General features: G+C 36.7%; 1 protein-coding gene across 1 annotated transcript in view; it reads right to left on the bottom strand.

Annotated features, from left to right (window-relative positions):
- Positions 1–962: 962 nt before the first annotated feature.
- Cyp4aa1 (Probable cytochrome P450 4aa1) overlaps positions 963–22,922 on the bottom strand; it is a 39,233-nt gene continuing 17,273 nt past the window's right edge. The window contains exons 2-5 of the mRNA XM_073991171.1: positions 5,022–5,193; positions 4,583–4,963; positions 4,448–4,511; positions 963–2,160 (exon numbers count right to left, since the gene is read on the bottom strand). Of these exons, the coding sequence (XP_073847272.1) occupies positions 1,278–2,160; positions 4,448–4,511; positions 4,583–4,963; positions 5,022–5,193 (1,500 nt within the window). The 3' untranslated portion in view covers positions 963–1,277. The remainder of the gene's footprint in view (positions 2,161–4,447; positions 4,512–4,582; positions 4,964–5,021; positions 5,194–22,922) is intronic.

Genomic DNA, 22,922 nt, shown 5'->3' with positions numbered 1-22,922 from the left:
GTTCAAAATCAATGACAAATTTCATTGAACGTAAAATTTCGTTTATGTTATAAAGCTTTTTCTTTCAGTGTAAGGGGTCATATGCAGCAATATAATTTGGAGAAGTACTTGAGGGAATATCGTTGGATGTGGGTGGACGGTTTCAATTATCAACTCAGGAAACAATTACGTCATAGTGGCGATGGACTACTGAACAGAGATCTATGCCATTCCAAATCAAAAAGCCAAGATAAATTTGGGTTTGTCACTATGGACAACTCCCCTGGAAGAATCTACTAATTTGTACTATTTTTTCGATATCATAAAGGAAAAATTGTATTCGTAGTAACTAGGCGTTTACACTAGACAGTTTGTCTTCAAATACAACTCTGATTTACTAAAACATACATACATTTGTTTGGCTACCAGCTGTCCATCAGTTTTTCACAGACAGCCGGGTTGACAAATTTTTGACATTTTTGTGAAAAAGAAGTGAGATCATAATTCAAATGTGCTGAAAACAAAAGAATATGTACAAAACAAAATATTTGTACGGAAAACAAAAAGATATCGGTGATTTTCATTCATAATTTTACAACTGTTTTCGCAGTTGTCTGGACGCCTACGTCACACAGGCAAGTTGTGGGATTTTGACAATCAATACATGAAGTCAACTGTCCTGTCATGTGTAAACGTAGGGTAAATGTTGCAGATTTTTGCTGGTTCTGACCAAGTTCATTAAGTAAGGTTACGCAGAAAGCAAATTCAGGCCTTGATCTTCTTTTGATGTCAAAAGTTTTTGCAGCGAGGAATGCACAAAAGCAAACAATAAAAATACAGCCGATTGCCACTTCTACCTTATATAAGCGTGCCTTGGTTGAACTGAAATATTTTTTGTCATTTTTGAAATCAAAAATGTATTTTGACAGCAAAAGAAGACATCAGCTGGGCTTCTGACGAAAAGTTTGGAGACAAAATTCAAATTTTTCATTGTGTTTCTTTTATTAGGGTTGTATTTTTTGGTAATTTGGCTGAACCGACAAACTATCGATATTATGACAAATCTACGTTTACATCGCTACAAACTAAAGTGTGTTTTTGATAGTTAGTCCGATAATCAGCTGCCAATAAGCCAATTACATATTCTCCCTTCGATTCAATTTTAATTTAGGAAATTTTTTGTTGTTTTCTTACGTATATTCAACATATTATTTAGGATTTGACATTCCCCTTTATCTATAAAATAATATTAACAATAGCCTTAAATCTAACTACTAACTATTTTAACAAAAAAAAAATTAACTACTTAATTCAATAAGTTTATTAGTTTCACGTGACTTCAGATGGACCCAAAGACCACCCGAAGCTCGTAACGTAATACGAAATACAGGGTCAATGTGTGTTTTACCAGCCACGGGCAGAATGTGATAACTGCGCAACAATCTTGAGATAACTGTTTTAATTTCCATTATGGCAAAACGATTACCAATGCAATAACGTGGACCGGCACTGAAGGCCAAGAAAGCATAGGGATTACGTTTTTCTGAATTTTCTGGACTAAATCGTTCAGGATCAAATTTCTCTGGATCCGGATAGATGTCAGGTAAACGATGTGTGGCAAAGGGACAAATGAAGACATTACTACCAGCCGGCAGAGTGAATTTGGAAAGTCTTACTTCTTCGCCCAATTGTCGTGCTATCAGCGGCACGCTAGGATAGAGACGCAACGATTCTTTGATACACATTTCCAAATAACGCATTTCTCTTAAATCTTGCATACTTGGCACTCGATCATCACTGCCAAATATCCGTTCAATTTCATCCATACATCTTTCTTGACATTCGGGATTTTGGGCGAGTAGGAAGATCGTAAATGCCACAGCAGCTCCTACAGAATCTTGTCCAGCCAACATAAAGGTACATGCTTCATCGACAATATCATCTTCATTGAAATCATTTGGATTGCTGTCGGATATTTCAATCATATAGTCGAGAAGACATTTTTTGTTGGTTATTTCCTCTTTTTGCTTCATTTCGCGACGAATTTGTATCATTTTCCGCGTGAATTCATCAAGGCGACGCTTTTGTTTCAGTTCGTCTGAAGCCAGTTTTGACATTTGATAGATGCCATCAAACAGCAGCCAGGGTTTGATAAAACGTTGTGGGATTTGTAGTTTACCTCTGGAAAGAAACGACAAAAAATTGGAAAAATTAGAAAACTGTAACGGTAAATGTAAATTTAAAGGTACGTTTACTGTGCAGCCTAAATCAAAATAAACTGGTATTACCGAGTTTTGAAATGGAACACCGGTTCTACAATCTATTACTGCACTCTGTCTTGGTTTCTCATGAGCAATTATCGCTGATGAATTGAGAACCACCGGTTTTGTTGCTGTAATAGCAACGCAAATATGTTCGATCGTGTATTAGTTCTGTTATCAGGTTCTGCTTCCGCTTTATCCAGGCTCAAAAGTTCTGTAAATTGGACTGGTTGCTTCCATAATCCGCATGCCGGACATGTGTTGGGGTATCGTAACTTCATTTCGGGTCCAATACGAATTGAGGAGGCTGGGCTAAAACCACTCGTGTTTGCCTTGGCAGCTGGCGTTCTTCTGCACCGATGGATGGGAGGTGGTCCCCAAGTACGGCATTCGTACTGTATATCTGTACTGCCTGCGCGACTACATCCAAGCCTGCATGATAGGCTCGTTGGCCTAGAAGTTCTCGTTTATACCTTTGGACCTATCTCTAGATTATGAAGATCTGCCCTGACGTACCAGGGATACTCACTGCGATAACGTACAAGCAGGTACTGTATCGACAAAATCCTGTTGTGTTGATGCACCGGTAAAACTTCCGCCTCCTCGTGAAAAAGGTCCACTGGTTTCATGAGGAGACACCCTGTTGCAGTCCTCAGGGCGGAATTTTGGCAGGTAGCGCTAACATTTGCAGACCACGCATAGCTTACTACAGACCGGCTTATTGTTTTTAAGAGGTCAACAAGATTTCTTGGTCAGCACCCCAAGTGCTGCCGGCCAGCGACTTGAAGACCTTGTTTCTACTTCTGATATCGCAAATAGCTGCGGCTTGTGCGGACGACTTAAACTTGCTTTTAAACGTTACACCGAAATTTTTGGGGTTAACTAGTGGCCGGAATCAGTGCTTATGCTCGCCTAAAAGTGTATGTTCCCCAACTCTTGCTCTTGCTCGAAGCTCATTTGCTAATCCCGTCCTCTGTTGGGAAATTTGGTCTGATTTCGGGTATTCGACCATCAGGTATGTGACGAGCTGCTGCAGGAGGGAATGGACCGATCTTTGAAGCGTTGATTGTCAGTCAATCGTTTCCATGGTTCTGAAAAGTACGGGTGGTCTGTTAACGGATACCACGATCGGAAGATGGTCTGAGCCAAGGGAAATGACAGGTTGCCAGGTCACGTCATTTATCAGACCGGGTGTCACAATGGTGATGTCTGGCGAGCTGTAGCAGTCTCCTCTAAATGCAAAATGTGGAGCTGCAAATTTGCTCGGCCAGCGCTGTACCTAGGACGGAATGACAAGGGTAAAGTTCAAGCAAGATAGGTCTGTACTAAACAGACTGGTGTATGAGGAAGGCAAATCCGCCTCCTCCGCTTCTTGTACGATCCATTCGCAAAATGTTGTAACAATCGCCACGTTGCAAGCTATAGATGATGCTCAATTTTGTATCCTGGATCACGGCGACCCTGAAATTCTTCCTCATAAGGTCTACAATATCGCCGACTTTGTTGCGGAAACCGTATCAATTGAATTGCGCGACGATGCATTCTCGGTGCTGTAAGATCCTGTGTTTGTAGTTGTTTGGGGGACTGCGCGGGAGCGACGAATGCGACAACGAAGTTGGAGAAGCAGGTAACAACTTAACTCCTATCGCAATAGTCCCGAAGACACTCTTTCCCTACATCTATTCATCTCACCGATATTTACATGTGGTGGATGGGGATCTAGCAAACGAAACATATTCACTGATTCTTTATTCAGGCACGGACCAAAAGAGCTTGGAACAAGCATCTACGGATATATTGCCGCTACCAAGGTGAAAAAATATACTAACTCAACACACATAAATGTTGGCATAACGGGTCGATCCGGTTCATAGCACCGCTGTGGTCCGCCAAACAGTAGAATTTTTAATTAATTTCCCGTTGGAGTCGAGCTTAATGATCAAAGATTTTTTGCAAGAGGGAAACGGAAAGTCAAATATTCAAACCCTGGTTTCGCTGTTGGTAGCAGCTCATCTGAGATATCGGCTGTGGAGTGGCTTCTCTCTCATCCACCTTTAAAATGATCTTCGCGCTAATAGGCAAAATTTTCAAAAAAAATAGCATTTTTTGTTTGGCTGTTTTGTTGTTTGTCCGCCTTTTTGTGGATTTTTAATTAAATGAGTACGGGAATACACAGTAATAATAGACTTATAGACTGTTATACTTACTTTCGAAATGGTGATTGTTCCATATCCAAATTTTTCTTCTTAATTGGTACACCCAAAACAGCCTCTAAGGGAAAGAAAGAAAAAAAAAAAAAGAAATTATTAATATAAGCTAAGATAATTCCTGAGACAACTTACCATTCAATATATCAACAATACAATCATTGACAAAATTTGCAATGTTTATATTTTGTCCAACCAACGGATCCAATCTTTCATATAAAGCCTGTGAAGCATCAGCGAAGGTACCAATGAAACGTTCCAAAATGCTTAAATGGAATGTCGGCTGTATTAGGCGGCGATGCGTATGCCATTTGTCGCCGCTATTCGTTATCAAACCTTTACCCAAAAAGTTATACATAAAACGATAGAAGAAAACTTTGTTGGTGTGCTTTTTCGATGACAATATCATTTGCAGATCATCCGGTTGTAGGACCACAAAGAACGGAAATAAAAACACCCAAACTCGTACCAAAGAGCCATAAAGTTCTTTAGCTTTGGCTGCATGTAAACGCAGTACTAAAATAATATAGTTGAATGTTAGACTAAATTTTGAAATGTGTTTATTTTTTCTTACAATTCTTTTCCTTGATTAAAAGACAATTACCCATGACGGGTACAGCGGCCGGTCCGGATAGTTTCAGTGAAAGAATCACCGTTTTCAAATAGTCACGGCATGTAAATACCACCAGGAGTAACAACGATAGACTTGCAAAACTCCATAACTCTGATTGGGATGCCTTTTCAAACTGCAATGAAATACAACAACAGCAATTGAATTTAATAAATTACAAATATTTGTAATTATTTTATCGCCCATTAATTGGTTATAGCAAATATTTAAATACAAATACTTATAATACTATTTTATTTATTATTTAATAGATTTCAATGGTTTTGAATCACGTTTACATTTTAAAAGTCTATATATCGGTCTGGTGACTCCCCCATCCACTCATAAGTTTCTGAGGTAATCGCTTATTATTGACAAGTGTAAATATTATTCCATTATGTAATAAAATTTTATATTTGTAAACCGACAACAACAACACATCGGAAGTAGCTTGTGCTCACAAGAAGAAAAAAGAAAAAGGAAGAAATCTTGAAGAATTTAATCATCAGGACATGAAAGAGAGAACCAGCAGAAATATTAATCTCCCAGGAGGCCGGAGGCTTGGCATATACATCCCGCATTTACAGCAAGCTCCACATGTTACACAGTGCTTCAGAAACTTCTACAAACAAGAAAATAAAAGGATCATTTAATTTTTCGTTGGACTCGAGCTTAATGATCGAAGATTTTTTCAAGTGAAAAAGGAAAGCAGATTCGAACCTACACAACCACCATCATTTGACCTGGTTTCGCTGCTGGTAGTAACCCATCAGACATATCGGCTGTGGAATGCCTTCTCTGTCATCGAACTTTGCAATGCGATTTTTGCTGTGATGAGCTTTCCCCATTCAACCTGTTTGGCTTACACGACAAACGCTTTTTAGCGCAGCCTTCGGAAGTTATGAGTTTGGCTCTGAACGCTAATATGCCGTGAAAATCAGCTTGAGCCAGGCTGAAGTTTGAACCTACGTCCTTGAAAAACATACGAAAAGTGTTATCACGACGAGTTAGCGATATGTCACAGCCGATATGTCTGATAAGCTGCTACCAATAGCGAGACCAGGTCACATGATGGTGGTTGTGTGGGTTCACATCTTCGGCTTTCCTTTTTCACTTACAAAAAATCTTCGGTCATTAAGCTCGACTCCAACGAGAAATTAATTTTTCTAATAGGGAAAATTATTGAAAAATTGAAAATTTATTGAAAAATAACTTCGGTGGAGAATATCCACAAACAAAAAACAAGGGAACTGATGAGATTCTGTGGCGAGAATCGAAACTATAGTATTCCCTGCCTTACCCCTTGGCGAACAGTGCCAAATCTTTTCCACTAATAAACTAGTTGTTTTAAAATATTAAAACAACAACAATGGGATTAGGCCAGACTATTTTGAAAAACCAAAATTTTCATATAAATAAAAGAATCGTTAGTTTTGAAGAGAAGAACCAAAATTACTTTATATGAAAGCGAAAAACTAGAACAACTACTATCTATAGAATGAGCAAACGTAGTACAGTGGATAGTGTGCCAGAATAAGAGCCGAGGGTCACGAGTCCGAATCCCGCCGGAGAAGGAAACATTTTTTAACGTGGTTTTCGAACATTTGTATTAAAAGGGCTTACATTCCCCTACAGATGAAGACCATTCGAAGCCCCCTTACTTCCTAGTAACCAACCTCGGCATCAACACATGAGCATAACACAAAAATGAAAATGGAACACTACTCGTAAGCATGGGACCCAACCGCTGCACAAATTCAAGGAGACTTGTTTCTAGGCAACGATAGATTACAGCCTCCCCACCTAGGACATGCTACAGCAGAACAATGATGTACTTACCTGGGATAAAACAATGATTAACCTTTAGCACCCGAAATAGGACGCGCAATGCAATGTACGAACTCTTCGTGAAGCATTGAGGTTTGCACAGATAGAAAGACCGAGGTTTGAGGTATAAGCGAAATGTGATGAAAAGAAAATGGTCGGTGAATATTAAAAGGTCGTTGCATACATGGAAACCAATATCTGACCGTGTGATAATGGCGAGCGACAACGCCAATGCCCTTTCAAAAATGGGAAAGTATTATGTGGAGTTATTATGAGCGGCTCATAGAACTGTGTCAAACATTCCACCTGCTCATTGGTGGCTCCGTCTTCCCGCACTAGGAGATTCATAAATACACAATATGAAAGCATGGATGTAAATTTGAAGACGGTAAGCGCCTCATAGAACTCTGTCAAACATTCCAACATTCCCACAACGAGATTCATAAATACACATAGACATCGCCGAGAGGCAATACTTTCAACCAAATATATAAGTCGGTAGAAGATAGAAAAGCTCTCTTTCAGACGAAAGAAATAAAAGAGAAGCTGACATTGACAGTGACCACGAGCACATCATTGGCGCAAAATAAGATCAATTTGAAATGACCAAGAAAAAACATCCGGCCACGCCAGGCGAATGTTGTATTATTGGTGTCAACCCAACTGGGTCGATAAACGTGTTATCGATCAGTATTTTTTCAAACTTGTGAACTCTATTAAATCCAAAAGGCACAATTCGGCAAAAAAACTATTTTAAAATAAGAAGTTCCGTGGAATTATTTTTTGATGATTAAGAAAATGTACAGGACATGACATCTATTAGAAGAAATGTGAGGGACAAGTCGAATTCATTAGAATTGCCATCTGTACTGTAAGTTGGAGCTCATGTTGGAAATATCTGTATAATCAGTAAATTATTTTAGGTTTAAGGTGTGTTTTCGATTGCCAAATGATGCCGTAGTTTACATTGGGGGAACGTTAAAGGATGACTTCAAAGTAGAGTTTCTGGTCGGGAATTCCCGACCCGGCATTTCCCGGGAATTCTCGATTTTTTTCGGACGGGATTTCCCGGGAATTCTCGATTTTTTTCGGACGGGATTTCCCGGGAAATTTTTTTGAAATTCCCGGGAATACGGGTATTTGTATTTTTCGTATATAAGTCTTATATTATTTCTCTTATAGTTATTTAATGTTGAAAATATAGTGGAATAGCGATTATTCATGTCCCGATAATTCGTAATTCCCGATCATTTGTAACAAACTTAGGATCCATAGTACAAATCGCGATAATTCGTGTAAAGTACATAGATTTTGGTCCTCTCATTAATTATTGTTTTTTCTTTACTTTTGTGCAAAACTTGTTACGTGTGAGCAATTTTCACAGTTCTCTGATAGAAGAGAGAACTTCTCTCTTTTGCTACTTTTACTATTAAACAGTTGAAGGAACAAAGCTATAATCTCCGCAAATTAGTCAGTAAGACTTGGTTGGCTTGAACAACTATACATATAAGGAGTATTTATTTCCTTTATGTTTGCTCTCTGTCACGTCTATGCCCCACAAACTCGATTTCTCATAGTCCCGGGAATTCCCGGGTTCCCGGGAATGAGAAATTTGTATTCCCGATTTCCCGGGAATGAAAAAAAGTCGGGAATTCCCAAACTCTACTTCAAAGTAAGTTACAGATCAACAGCAATACCCCCACGTTTAAAAGTGTGCGTTGAGATTTTTTGCAGAGGGAAGTTTCCAAAAGTCCCTGGCAATGATTACAATTGCATGGGTCAATCTACATTGTCGAACGTACATATTGAAGGAAGCTGTCCACTTGATAGAGGGCAAATTGGAACGTTTCGAAGTTGACGGAAGAGGAAAAAAGGCAAAACAAAAATCATTTTTATTCAAAAACGAAATTCCATGGTATAGTCGGCTGTATAGATAGAACCCATGTGCACATTGGATTTGCACTCAATTTATCAATTAATATTTCAAACTGTTGTTTTGTTGTTATTTTCATCATATTTTTGATACACAAAATTAATTAATAATGCAAATAATCAACAATTGTTAAGAAAATGTTTTTTTCCTTTCAATTTTACTTCTTGTTTCTTCGAAAATTTTCACTGCAACTGAAAATAACTGGTAGCTGAAGAATAGCCGGTTCGTCAACTGTTAAAGGTTGCCATACATAAAGTAATTTTGACAACTGGCAACTTCAATCAACGATAATTGCTATCGATAATCGAGCCCTTAGATGCATTCGAACAATATAACAAGAGAGCAGTATCAACAACTAGTAAAACAAGTTAAGAAAACTGCAAGAAAACAAAATCTGGCATAAATAGCCGAGGAAGCAACAACATGAGAAAACTATACGGACAATAGATTGTCTCACAAATAGAAGGTGTACCAGGAGCCAAGCAATAAAAGTTCGTAACGGTTGGCTACTAAGGAACAATGATGAACAAATTCAAAGATGGAGAGAACATTTCGAAGAGATTAGTAACGTCAGAAGTACCACTGAAAATAACGAAATGGAAAATATGGTTCAGAAAAATATGGTTTACCGGCGGAAACTCTACAAGCCGACGACAGAATCACAACTGAGTTACTTCGACCTCACTTCATATAGTCTTGGGAGGAAAAAAGACTGTATCCATCATGGAAGAAATAGCGACCCAAGAATAGAGACTTGAATGATTGTAACAACTGGAGAGAAATATCCCCGCTCAATACCCTATATAAGAGACAAGCAGCCATAATACAAAAAAGAATTCAAAGGCAAGTAGAAAACATACTGAGAGATGAACATGGTGGCTTGAGATCCTACGAGTCATAATAGAACAATCTATAAAATGGCGCACCGCTCTGTATCTACTATTTAACGACTTCAAGAAAGCCTTATACACTTTCAGATGAACTGACATATGGGTAAAATTGAACAAAAATGGAATAACCCATACAATAATTCGAATAATAAGAGCGATGTACGAGGATGCTGAACGAACTGTCATATGGGAAGCATTGATCAAAAAGGTAGTAACCCGGAAAATAATCCCAATAATAAGAGCGATGTTCGAGGATGCAGAACTCTCAGTTCCTTACAACGGGAGCATAAGCCAACCGTTTCTCACCAACGCGGGAGTAAAGCAAGGATGCCCTCTGTCACCCCTACTGTTTCTCACCAACGCGTGAGTAAAGTAAGGATGCCCTCTGTCACCCCTACTGTTCACAGTTGTTCTGGATGAAATAATGAATAAAGTCTGCTCTCAGAGAAGAGGGATAACATGGAGTCTCTCACTACAACTCGAAATCTTAGATTATGCCGATGATATTTGTCTTCTCTCTCACTAGATATCCAACATGCAGTCAAAATTAGTCTTCCGAAACGTATGTTGCTTTGTAGTCGTGCATGAAACTAGGGGTTCTTAAATCGAGTTCCATACTAGAGTAATTTTATGAAATTACAGTAGTTTGAATTCGATGTAAGAACCCCTAGTTTCATGCATGACTACAAAGCAACTGACGTTTCGGAAGTCAGTCAAAGTCTTCTAATTTTGACTGCATGTTGGCTCGTAATGTTGGACTTGAGATTCACATCAAGAAGACTAAAGCCATGGTAATAAACAATACCAGTACGGAAAACATGCAACGTGACTGAGCAATGGACTACGTCGATAGCTTCTGCTATCTAGGAAGTACTGTAACAACGAGTGATGGTGCAGAAAAGTACGTAATCGATAGGCTAAAGAAAGCGAGAGCAACATTCGAACAACTACAAAGTGTATGGAGAAGTTCACATACATTTGGCCGACTTCCGTATTGTCAGTTGCATTGTATACGTGCATGAAACTAGGTTTTCTTAAATCGAGTTCCGTACTAGAGTAATTTTATGCAATTGCAGTAGTGGGGAAATCGATTTAAGAACCCCTAGTTTCTTGCACGAATACAAAGCAACTGACAATACGGAAGTCGGCCATATCCATGAAACCCAAGCTTAAAATATTCGAAGCATGTATAAAATCGTTTCTGCTATACGGCAGTGAAACCTGGCTTGTATCTAACACCAACACCCAAAAGCTACAGGTATTCATAAACAAATGCTTCAGGATCATATACAGGATATTCTGGCCTAACATCGTACGTAACAGAGAGCTGTGGAACTTTACCATACAAAAGCAAATTAAATTTAGGAAATGGAGATGGATTAGCCATATCTTAAAAAAAATGTTCATAGCATGGCATCCCCAAGGATCATGAAATCGAGATCGACCAAGAAATGCCTGGCGACGAACTAAGACAAAGCAACCTTACCTGAGAAGAGGCAAAAACTGTGGCAATTAATCGAATAAGATGGCGATGCTCTGTGGGAACCCTATGCTCCCAAGAGGAGTAACGGGGAAAAAAAAATAAATGCGGAAATTCATCTTATCAGACGACGATAGGGTTCAAGATATCCCTTTTTAAACTGTTATATCTGTCATGGCAAATAATTATATTTATATTATAGGAAAGGGTCTAATTTCGGACACACCATAGCTCCGATTAGAATTTTGTTATCTTATCAAATTCCATTTTTTAAAAGGAATCTGTTTCCGATAACGAAGTAGCGGGCACTTGCTAGCGCGTACATACATGCATATTTACATAGATTGATGTCTTTTGGACGTGTTGTCGCCAATATTTGTTGAGTGATTAAATACTTTTGAAAACCAAACTCACACAAAAGACCTAAAATAAATTGACTTATTGTTTCAAAAAGTAAAAAAATCATTTCTTTTATGAGTGTAATTTATCAAATTGATAACTTGTTCAAAAATAAAGTTCACACACTTTACTTTTTTATTACCAAAGAATATATTCGACTTGCAGACAAAACATCTTAACAAATGGAACGTGTAAACTTGACAATGAAATGTGCCAATGGGATGGGGTATTACGTACATATAGTTACATGTATGTAGGTACAAATTTGTCGTCCGTGATGATGCTGCTCATGTTTGAGTTTATCTTTCAAAAAATGGCTCGTTAAAAATATTTTTTAGATGTTAATCGGTTTAATTTTTGTTGGTTATTGTAGTAAGTGCGATGATGGACTGTTAAGTGAATCATTTCAAATTGCATTTGGGTTTATGTTGTTTGTAATAGATTTTAACATTGACATTTTTATAATATCGTTGTGTTACCTTTAGCTGCCAAATATGTTTTATGCATCAGTTACACAAGACAAGATTATGAGGATAAACCGATTTTATGTTAAGTTATGTTGAGTAAACCTGTTAGATTTGCCCCTGTACTTTCTTAAAATATTAACAAAATTTGTGCGACCTAGCAGAAAGATTTCCCGAAAAACTGCATAAGCTTTCCAGTTATACTTTTGTGGAGGAATACTTCTCTTATCACTAGACAGCGGAATCCTATGCAAATGCATATATGGTTAGGATGGTCGTAGAAACAATCTGATTAGACAGAAACTCGTTTTATCACAAAATAAAACGAATTAGGCCCAGAAATTTTTGCATATCATGAATATTTTGACAAATTTTTAAATATTTGCATAAAATGAGCATATGCAAAAATATATACAAGGGTTTGTGGTCTAAATATCCCACCGAAATGGCTGTAATTTGGTATTAAGTCTTCGTTAGGAGTATGAAACTTTACACCTGAATTTTGTCGGTATAGGTCCACATCTTCATATAGCCCCCATAGAACGGTACCTCCGGATTTCTGGTATTTTGAAGGTTGTGGCCTCAGTATCCCTCCGAAATGGTTGAAATTTGGTACTAAATCTTTCTTGGGGATATAAAAATGTCCACCTGAAATTTCTCGGTATAGGTCCACATCTTCATATAGCCCCCATAGAACGGTACCTCCGGATTTCCGGTATTTTGAAGGTTGTGGCTTCAATATCCCTCCGAAATGGCGGAAATTTGGTATTAAATCTTTCTTGGGGATATAAAACTTTCCACCTAAAATTTCTCGGTATAGGTCCACGTCTTCATATAGCCCCTACAGAACGATACCTCCCGATCTTCGGTATTTTCAAGGTTGTGGCTGTGGTTATACATTTCTCTATTTTATTGGCTTGTCTGAAGAGAATTTTAAAAAGAAAAATTTTACATACAAACATTTTTGTAGCTATTATTGACATTTTTGTTGAATACGAAAATATGTAAAGTGCATAAATTTTGCATATGCAAATTTTTATGCATTTTGCATAATTTTGCATATGTTATATGTTTCGATTGCAATTTAATCAGAAGCCAAAAATATGTCCAGTCCCAAAATTTGACATGAATCGGACCAAAAATAGAGGTTGCATAAAATTCCGCTGTCTACTTATCACATAAGAAATGTCATACAGGTTGTTATGTTGCTGCTTGCTGCGCCAGAGCATCAGCGTGGTTGGCAATGGTTTAGACCATACGTGACCAAGGAGAGAACGGCTAATAAGAGCACATATTGTAGAAAATGCAATTATTGCAAATGTATTAGTAAATTGGTAGGTCAAAAAAGCTGTTGAACAACAACAAATTAAAACATTTGTTCTCTTTGTTACGCTCCTTCTGGGCATTCGTGTCGTATGTGTGTAAATTACCGAAAAACTTCGGCACCGCCGTGCCAAGCGTGACCACAATTGGTTTAGACAATTTACCAATCAACGCTTCAGAGAGCTGTCCATTCCCTCAGATAGCTGAGAGAATTTTCCGGGACATCATTACTGCAGCAGCCGCTCGCTATATACCTGCTAGTCGAATACCCGAAATCAAATCAAATTTTCCAGCAGAGGCGACGGGACTAGCAAGTGATGAGCTTCGTCGTACGAACCATGAAGGCTCAAGAGTTGGAGAAAATCTTCTAGAAGTAAAAAGGCTAGTAAGCGAGCATCACCGGAAAAAATGGCTAGACGACCTGAAGCTATGAAACATTGATACAGGATTAAGTAAATTGTGGGCAACGGTTAAATAATTCTTGAATCCGTGAATGAAGAATGATGAGCACCCCGAGAGTGATAGGGCGAAGAGGAATGTGCTGCGACGTATAAAAAGAGCCCTCCCTGACGAGGAGTTACTACCATCATCTAAGCCGTTGGACCCTCAATCTATCATAAACCACCCATATTGTACCAGAAGTCTGGAATGTTGGTGGGGTAGCAAAGATTCTAGAGGCAGTGCTCCTCCCCATGATGAGAAGTGACAAGATCAGAAGTGGGAACAACGTTCTCAAGTCGCTGGAAGGCAGCACTTGGGGTGCTGACAAAGAAACCTTGGTGACTTCTTATGAAGCAATAGACCGGTCTGTTGTTAAGGCGAGAACACAATGGATTTTTGTTGCTTATTTTTTGCGCCTCGCTTTAAAGCGCAAAAATGAAATTGTACTGTTTTCTATAGGACATGCCACAACGAAGCGAGGCTTCAGGCCACAAAGTTGAAAATTGTTGAGCTTTTGAAATCTTCGACTGGCTTCAGTTTTGACATTTCGTTTCGACATTCAATTTGATATAAGCACGTGTTCAATCTGAAAAATATAATTTGGCTGTAATTTTTATGTTCGGTACTAATTATTTACGAACAATTTATAGCGCCCATGAATTTTACGCTTCGATGTGTGATACCAAGAAATAAGGGGCCGTGTGATGAAATAAGCTAAGAAGGAAAATTAAGCTAAGAGCTGACTGTGTTCTCACCTTTAGCTCTACAGCGCCTGGGTACAAAAGAAGCCTCGCCGCCTGGCTTTCTTGCTTTGCTTCATTTCTGAAAATTTTCCGAGCCGATTTCGAAATAGGATTATTATTCGAACTTAGTTATTCATTTATTTTTATTATGTCAGAAAAGAAGCACGGAAAGAAAGTCAGGTGGCGAGGTCTTTAATGTACAGAGGCCTTTAAGGAATAGGTATATAAGCCTCGCCTGCTTCCCTCGCTGGCTTCTGATAAAAGAATAAAGAAGGCCGAGCCAATTTTCGAACTGGGTTGCCCTTTTTAAGGTCTAGATACATAATAATTCTCGCCTGCTGATAAAAGAATAACAAAGAAAAGGGCAACCTAGTTCGAAAGTTGGCTCGGCCTTCTTTATTCTTTTATCAGAAGCAAACAAGGCAAGCAAGCGAGGCTGCTTATGTATCCAGGCCTTTAGCTCTTCGCAGTGGAAGAATATTCAAACCTGTCAGAATGCCGCCCTGAGAACTGCAACCGGAGGCCTCCTATTGTCTTCCGTCGACCATATACATGAGGAGACAAAGGTTCTTCCAGTACAGTAACGCAATGGCATGCTTTCGTTGCAGAACTTGCTCGATTGTAACCTTGAGAGCCATACTAATTACCATATGGTGTATAGGACCCCCCAGACATCCATGTAAAGAAGGATCTTTATGATCTAGAAATATAGGTCCAACGTTACAAGATAGAACCCCTAGATCAGCAAGCCTATCAAGCAGGTTCGAAAAGCATTCAAACAGATGCCCGAAACAACTATCGTGTGAATGAGTGAATGTGAATGAACAACAGCAGAGTCAATGAATAGCATTGCACCGAATACCTGAAACAAGTGTAGTTTCCTCACGTGAAACATTAATTCCTGACAAAGACTTTTGGATTGACGGAACTCTACCACAAATGTCTACTGGAAACTGTTGTTACATGAACGGCTCGATTCTAGGGAGGAGAACGAGACTGGGACTTTTTATTGAAGAACCAGAGGCCGACATTTCTTCAAGAGGACAACCGGGAGATTATAGAGTGACGCTTCGAATTCCAATACGTTCGATATACTACCAAACTTTTTTAACGTATTGGATTCATTTTTTGCTTTCAATCTAACAAAAATTTTCAAAGATAGCAGGTTGTTATTCGCACGAATTTGAATTCGTATCATCTTAGAGAAACAGACCATTGAATTGTATAAATTCGACCAGTCCACCTTTCGAAACTACAAGCTTCTCAACTACTTCGGAAGAAAAAAATGTTGTTATTCCAAAAAGAGTTTCATCAAAGTCTACAAAAGGTAAACAGCTAAAACGATTTCATGCCAATCTAACAACAGTGAAAACAGAATCTCAATCGTACGAAGAAGTTTTGAACCTTCCAGAGAAAGCCAAGTGGATTCTTGCGATGAGAGATGAATAATACACCTGGGACTTAGTAGAATTGCCAAAAGATAAATAGGCTGTAAACTGTAAATGAATTTATAAAAAAACGTTGGCTGAAGGTGGAAGTCGGTATAAGGCATGATATGTTGCCAGAGCTATTCACAGAAATATGGTGATGATTACGATCATACTTTTGCTCCGGTTCACAGAGGGGAAACATAGGCCTAAGGTTGCTCAAAACTCAAAATATGAAAATCGTTTTTTTATGAAAAAATTTTGATAAACGGCAACCAGACTCTTTTCTACATTTGCTATAACTATCCTCGACTTTCTAACATTAGCCAATCCAATGCAGCAGTCGATGAACTCAGCCATACTGAAAACAAAAAGTAAATTTTCGAAAACTAAGAAATTAGGTGAACATTAATATGACATTATTTTCGCGAAAATTTATATTTTTCAAGATTTATTGTTTTTGTACAGTCTCCGAACAAGATTAGCATTTAAAATTTTCAAATTGATTTTACATCTTTGCTCTTTAATAATGGTGATACATATCCTCTTTATGAAAATTTTTTATGATAATTTTTAAGATTACTACAATTTCAATAGTGAAAAAGTCTATTTCCCCGTCGTTTCCCGACCATAGTTTATTCTAATGTTTTATGCACTTGAGTCTCAAATATCAGATTCAATCATAAAAAATTGCGCATATTTGCGCCATTCCGAAAAAATCTAATTTTTCTCAACTAAAATATGTAATATTTTTATATGGAATTGCAAGGTTTACTCCCACTAAATTTTGCTCCGCCTTATAACCGGCGCTCTTATTTATCAGACTAAACCAACACCTATCAAATATGTTTGCATTATTCAGAAACATTCACGGCTTTTCTCATGTGAATTGAGAAAAATTTAATTTATAAGTAAGTTTCAAAAAATAAAATTTGGAATGAAATATATGTATATGGGACTATATATACATCTGTACCGATTTGTTTGAAAATTGGCTCAATGTTTTTTTAGGCTAGTTCAGGTTGCATGTGTCAAATTTCAGTGATTTTGGTGCATTTTTATCTCATATCAGATGCGAATATATGTATATCAAAGCTGCATCCAAATCTGGACCGATTTTCATTATTTTCTATAGGATTAATCTTTGTACAGAAGATATGCTTTGTTCAACATTTTATATCAATCGGACTATAAATGAGCTTTCTAGGGCTTTTGATCAACTTTTAACACAAATTTCCCCTCTGTGCGGTTGTTAGACACACAACCTTTCGAACACTACTTGCAGTTGCTTTATATAAAAATTTTAAAGTTTAATATATTGATGTAAGAGCGGCATTTCTGAATGGGAATATTGACAAAGAAATTTTTATCAAACAGCCAAAAAGGTTTCACATATTCACAGAAATATAGAGACGATTACCACCATATTTTTGCCAGCGAATATTTGATAAAACTTGGTCAAGCCATTTTTAGTTATTATGAATACGATAATCGGATGGAATGTGTACGTGATCAACCACATATATGGAATAAACAGGGTCCACATTATAAGGATATTCATTTTAAGGAAAGAACTTGGGGAAACAATTTCAATACAATTTTCGTCTTCCCAATTATTCCTTTAATATATGACATTGTTCGATAATATTTTTCATCGTCTTGGATCTTCGGACATCCCTTCCAATACCATACGTTCGGGCTTTCGATTTCACAGTTGGGTCATATCTATTTAAAATTTTTGGCTTAATTTTATTACTTTCTACATCCTACTAAGTCGGAGTCATCTTTGAAATGCAAGGCACGAAAGGGAAACCTTTTCATAAAAGGGGCTTTTAAATATTGTATCTCAATTTTATTTAAAACCTTGCAATGCAAGGCACGATGGAGAAAGTTAAGAGACATGTACATGAGAGAGCTTAATTTTAGAGACTATATCGAAACGCCATATGAAAAGGAAGAAAAATTAAGATTTTCAAGATTCAAAATAATTTGAACAGAATTTTATATTTTGTATTGATTTGGTCATTGAAGATAAGAGTTGAAGATCCCACATGTAGCGGTAGCTGCTATCGCTAAATATTTGTGTGTGCACTACGTTGTAGTTGTTGCACATAAGATTTACGACCTTTTTATGGGAACCTTCTTCAATGATCAAATGTTTGTATTTATTTTTGTGATAAGAATTGTAAAAGAAAGGGTAGGTTAAGAAATCTAATGTAATGTAGCTATTAAACAAAAGATTATGGAAATAAATGTAGTGCCTTACAACCACTCAACGTGTAAAGACGTCTGCGTCTTTTCCTATTTTTATACAGAGGAGCTGCGGCTGTCTGTTGATAGATGCTGAAGATATCTTTACTTCAGATATATTTTTGCTTTACTACTATTTGGTGTTTATATTCGGCAGTATATCCCATCCCACCTTGTGCGAACTCAATCTTATTGGTTCATTGCCCGGAAACAATCTTCTTTCCTCGGCCTGCAATATATTGACGGCAGTCGAATAAAAACAATGCTCATCCCTGGTTCTGAAAAGCTTGTTTTCGTATCTTCTATATGATAAGAGTTGTATGGCGTCGTATAAGAGTAGTACATTCTCCATATCCATCAATATTTCGTTTCGTTCCATTTTTCTATACAATGTTTTACTAGGTGTAAATTGTTTTTTACTTTTAATGAATATTTAAAATAACTTATTTGGGTAATATGTCCATACAAACAAACAGGTGAGAATTTTTGTAACGCGCACACGCAATTGATTGGGTAAACCCTTCGCTTCTAGTAAAGCCTTTGAATTGTGAAACAATTCTACATATTTCTTGCCTTCTGGCGTTAGCCAACCCATCTTTAATAGAGACAAGCCATTGAATTGTATAAATTCGATCGACAACTACTCTTAATAGGAGTGCTTATAATATGGTACCAGGCAACGTGGAGAGTAGAGGTAATGAGATAGACAGTATACTCAAAAAGGGCAAAGTTGCTAAATGCGTCAAGTCTAGAGTTAGAAACGTCAAAATCTGAAGTTCTAAATGTCCAATTAACTCGAGTAATTCGAAAATTCTACTGTTTATGTTTCGTAATGTGTCATGGATTAATCACATCAAACTATTTGTCGTTATTTGTTTAAATTATCATAAATTAAAAATCAGGTATTAGAAAACGAAATCAAAATAAGTCTCAACAGATGTTTCTTTGCAAGAACTAAACATAACTATTCCAATATCAATGTATTATTCATTACAGAATCAATCAGATACGATTTTGCTTATCTTCATTTATCTTGACTCTCGATATAAATTTGATGAGACACAATTGATCATTTGAAGAGGAATATTAATTAAGTTGAATGTAAGAAGTATTAAAATGTATGCTTTAAAATATTCACACGAATGGAAGCCGCGGGTAGATAACGTAGTGTGATATCTTTATTCTGCTACTATTCCATATCGTCACCATAAATGCCGGAAGACGTAACCGACATGAAAATTTAAATTCGTTTTTTGGTGGAATCTGATACATTAAGCTAAAATACATGCTCTGGCAAAATTTCAAAGTTCTGCGTTTAAAAATAGCGGCCCGATTCACGAAATGCCAAAAGACGTAACAGCATACTGTAATTTTCATAAAACACAAAAGGCGTAATCCACATTATTTGAAAATTAAACAGCAGTAAAAAAAAATTAGTCTTTGATTTTTGCAGCAATTATAATGCCAGAGGGAGGGTATATTGAGCTGATTACGGAAATGTATAATTTCCTTTGGAGCGGATCCGGTTATACGGTTATTTGATCCGAAAGTCCGAATTAAAAAACCGGGTTAGACCCGGTTCTACTGAACCTATTACTACAAAGTGGGTGTCGTTTGGAAGCTTATAGAAATGCCTATCACATGGCGTGTTTATTTTAACCGGTTCGACTCTTATGCGGCTTATTTCCCTATATGTTTAGTTTGACTCTAAGATGACGATACCTCCTGACTGGTGATTCCGTTTTAAAAATTATAAAGACCATTCTTATTGCTAATTTTTACATCTACAACTTTTACTTTAGGCGGTTTTTGTAACTCGAATAACTTTTTGCACCAAAAATCAGATTTGTGGGAATTTTGGATATTTCCCCTTATACGCAGGTCATAGGCAAAACCCAGGTTTGGTAAAATGTCGAAAGTTTTAATAAAAAAGTGATTGAAGTGTCTAATTGAAGATGATGTCTGAAGACCGACCTATGCCATGATTTAGATAAACCTGCCAAGAACAACAAAAAAGTAAGTGGTTATTTTGAAGACAAATGACAAAAACTGATGCACGTGACAAGTCGTATGCGACGTTGACCCGAAAACGTGTATATGCTCAAATTTTTCGTCGGTCTAAAACAAAGATGTTTTTTTTAAAGACAACTACGATTATAGTGTAAGTTTGCCGAAAAATTTTCTTATCTACCCGTGGTATAACATATATAATGGCTTGAGATTGGATAAACTCAACTGATTTTAATGATATTCAAACAGGTCCAGAGAAAAACGCACTTTTTCTGTATTGTTTACTTATGCAAATAGACAGGAGATCCAATAAACTGCAAACATTAGCGTTTGATCCGGAGATTTTGGGGCAATGGGTCCTCCTTAGATATACGCACAGAGGCTAAAAGTTTCAAAAAAGAAACTTCAACACCTGCTAGATTTAAAACACTTAATTCCAAGTGATTGTCATTACATTTATGGCAACATTCCTTATGAGAATTAAAAGTTACATTTAAATTGTTACACATCACTTAATTTATATTACCTATATTTTGTCGATAAATTGACTTAAATGCCACAATATATATAATATTCTGGATCTGATGTTTAAAATATCGTCTAATACACTTGATATTATAAGTAATTGCAGTGCTGGTTGGAATAGACGGTTCATCTAATTGTGATCCACTGAAATATCACCGTTAAGATTGGGAATTGAACCCAACACCGTCAGATTGCTAGTTTAAAGTTCGCTTAGCCGCGTAGACCAATAAACTAGTTCTAATTTAATTATAATTGTTCATTTATACTACTTTTTTCAAATGTATACTCAATAAACTGTGGGTTACGTCGTTTGGCATTTCAGAAAAATACAATACCAAAAGACGTAACCCACACAACTTCTGACATTCTGGAAAAAAATTAAATTTTTTTCCAAAAATATATTTCTTCTCTGTCTTAAAACACGATACTAAAAATTTTCGATATTTTATAACACCGTTTTCATTTTATAACGTTTTTTGCTTCTCCTGTAAAGTTTTATTTTTGTGGGTTACGTCTTCCGGCATTTATGGTGACGATATGCTTCTGAGTGTACAACAAAGAAAAAAATAAGTAAACAGTTGAAAATATGTGGAATTCGGTGAAACAGTTATTAAAATCAATCGCAGATAATATTTTAAGAAGGATGCCAAGAACACGGAATAATGAATGGATGACTACACTAATACTGGGCCTAATCGAAGAATGCCGGAAATATAAGCATTCCAACTACGAGCTGTATTATAATTAAATGAATAAGTACAATCTGCAATCAGAGCCGCGAAAAAATGACAATCGTAACAAACAATGCCAGGAGATCAAAAGCTTACAAGAACTTCATGGCGTTTTTAATCTCAAGAAAAAATATAAAGAAAAACAGCCGGAATGTAACGTAAACTACTGCCAAGAGTTCTATACAACAGCAACAACGAAGCTATGTTTGATATTACGGAGAAAGGTTATATGACATAATTACATAAACTATCTTTTTACAGATGAAACGGCAGCGTTAATTTGCATTAAGATCTGCATTTAATTTTAACCTGACCGACGACAGTTTCTGCTGAAACAGCTGATTGCTGGTAAACAACTATTTTGTTGTTGTTTGCAATGCAAATTGTGTCTCAGAGCATGCATATATGCATATGCTCTCTCTCTCTCTTACATGAATATGGTCTCTCTATTACAGTATTGCCATATTAAAATAGAATAGAATTCATTTTCGAAGTTTATAAACCACCAGTTTATAAACTTCGAAAATGAATTCTATTGGTAACCTCCTTCCGGCATCTTTCCCACAAAATTGTAAATTTTTGACTTAAGGACTTAAGAATATAGGGACTCACTTTGATTTTTTTTTCACAGAATTTCGTTAACCTTTCATCTAAGTCCGTAGATCAATCTGGGTATTCGGAGAATATTTGTCGTGGTAGTTGAGATGACTTAGATGTTTGGATGTCTATCTTATTATTATGTATAAACATTGTTATTTTTAATGATTTGGAAGTATAAAATTATGGTAATTAATTAAATAGCCTAACATCTTTCATTTTCATAGGTCAATAACCCAGATCGAATCATATGAGCTGTATATGTAAATTTGTTTACAAAAATGGGGGTAATAAAATATTTTATAAAACAAAATCATTATAAATTTTAATGGTTCTTCTTTGTTGGTAAAGTCGGAAAGGGGCAGATTTACCAGAATAAAATGTTTAACGCACGATATTCTCACTTTCAATCGATTGAATCGTTTTTTGTGGCTATTTTTTGTTTGCTAAGATTGAGAGTGGGTGTATTATTAATTTTAGATAATAAATAACTTCGTGTGTAATATTTTTGTGCTTATTATTTTATAAAATTTTTGGGGAAAATCGATTAAGTTATGTTATCTTTTTTTTGGGTTTAAAGTGTTGATGCTGCCATTAAAGAAATGGAATTTCCGTCGTTCTATTTTCATTTCATGACTAGAAGGAACTAATTCATGTTTGATTGGCTTAACTATTACTCTGTTCCTTTACGTGCCAGAGTCTTCCAGTTTTTACCATTTTTTACACGAAATGCGTTTCCTTACTCCAAAAAGTCTTCTATCCTCAATTCAACAAAAATTATAGTGCCACCACCTCTGGATATAAATACCAATTGTCCAGATGCAT

This window comes from Musca autumnalis, unplaced genomic scaffold (genome assembly GCF_047663935.1).
Source record: "Musca autumnalis isolate F117 unplaced genomic scaffold, ASM4766393v1 scaffold_5, whole genome shotgun sequence".
Lineage (NCBI taxonomy): Eukaryota > Metazoa > Arthropoda > Insecta > Diptera > Muscidae > Musca > Musca autumnalis.
This window is presented reverse-complemented; position numbering and strand designations above follow the sequence as displayed.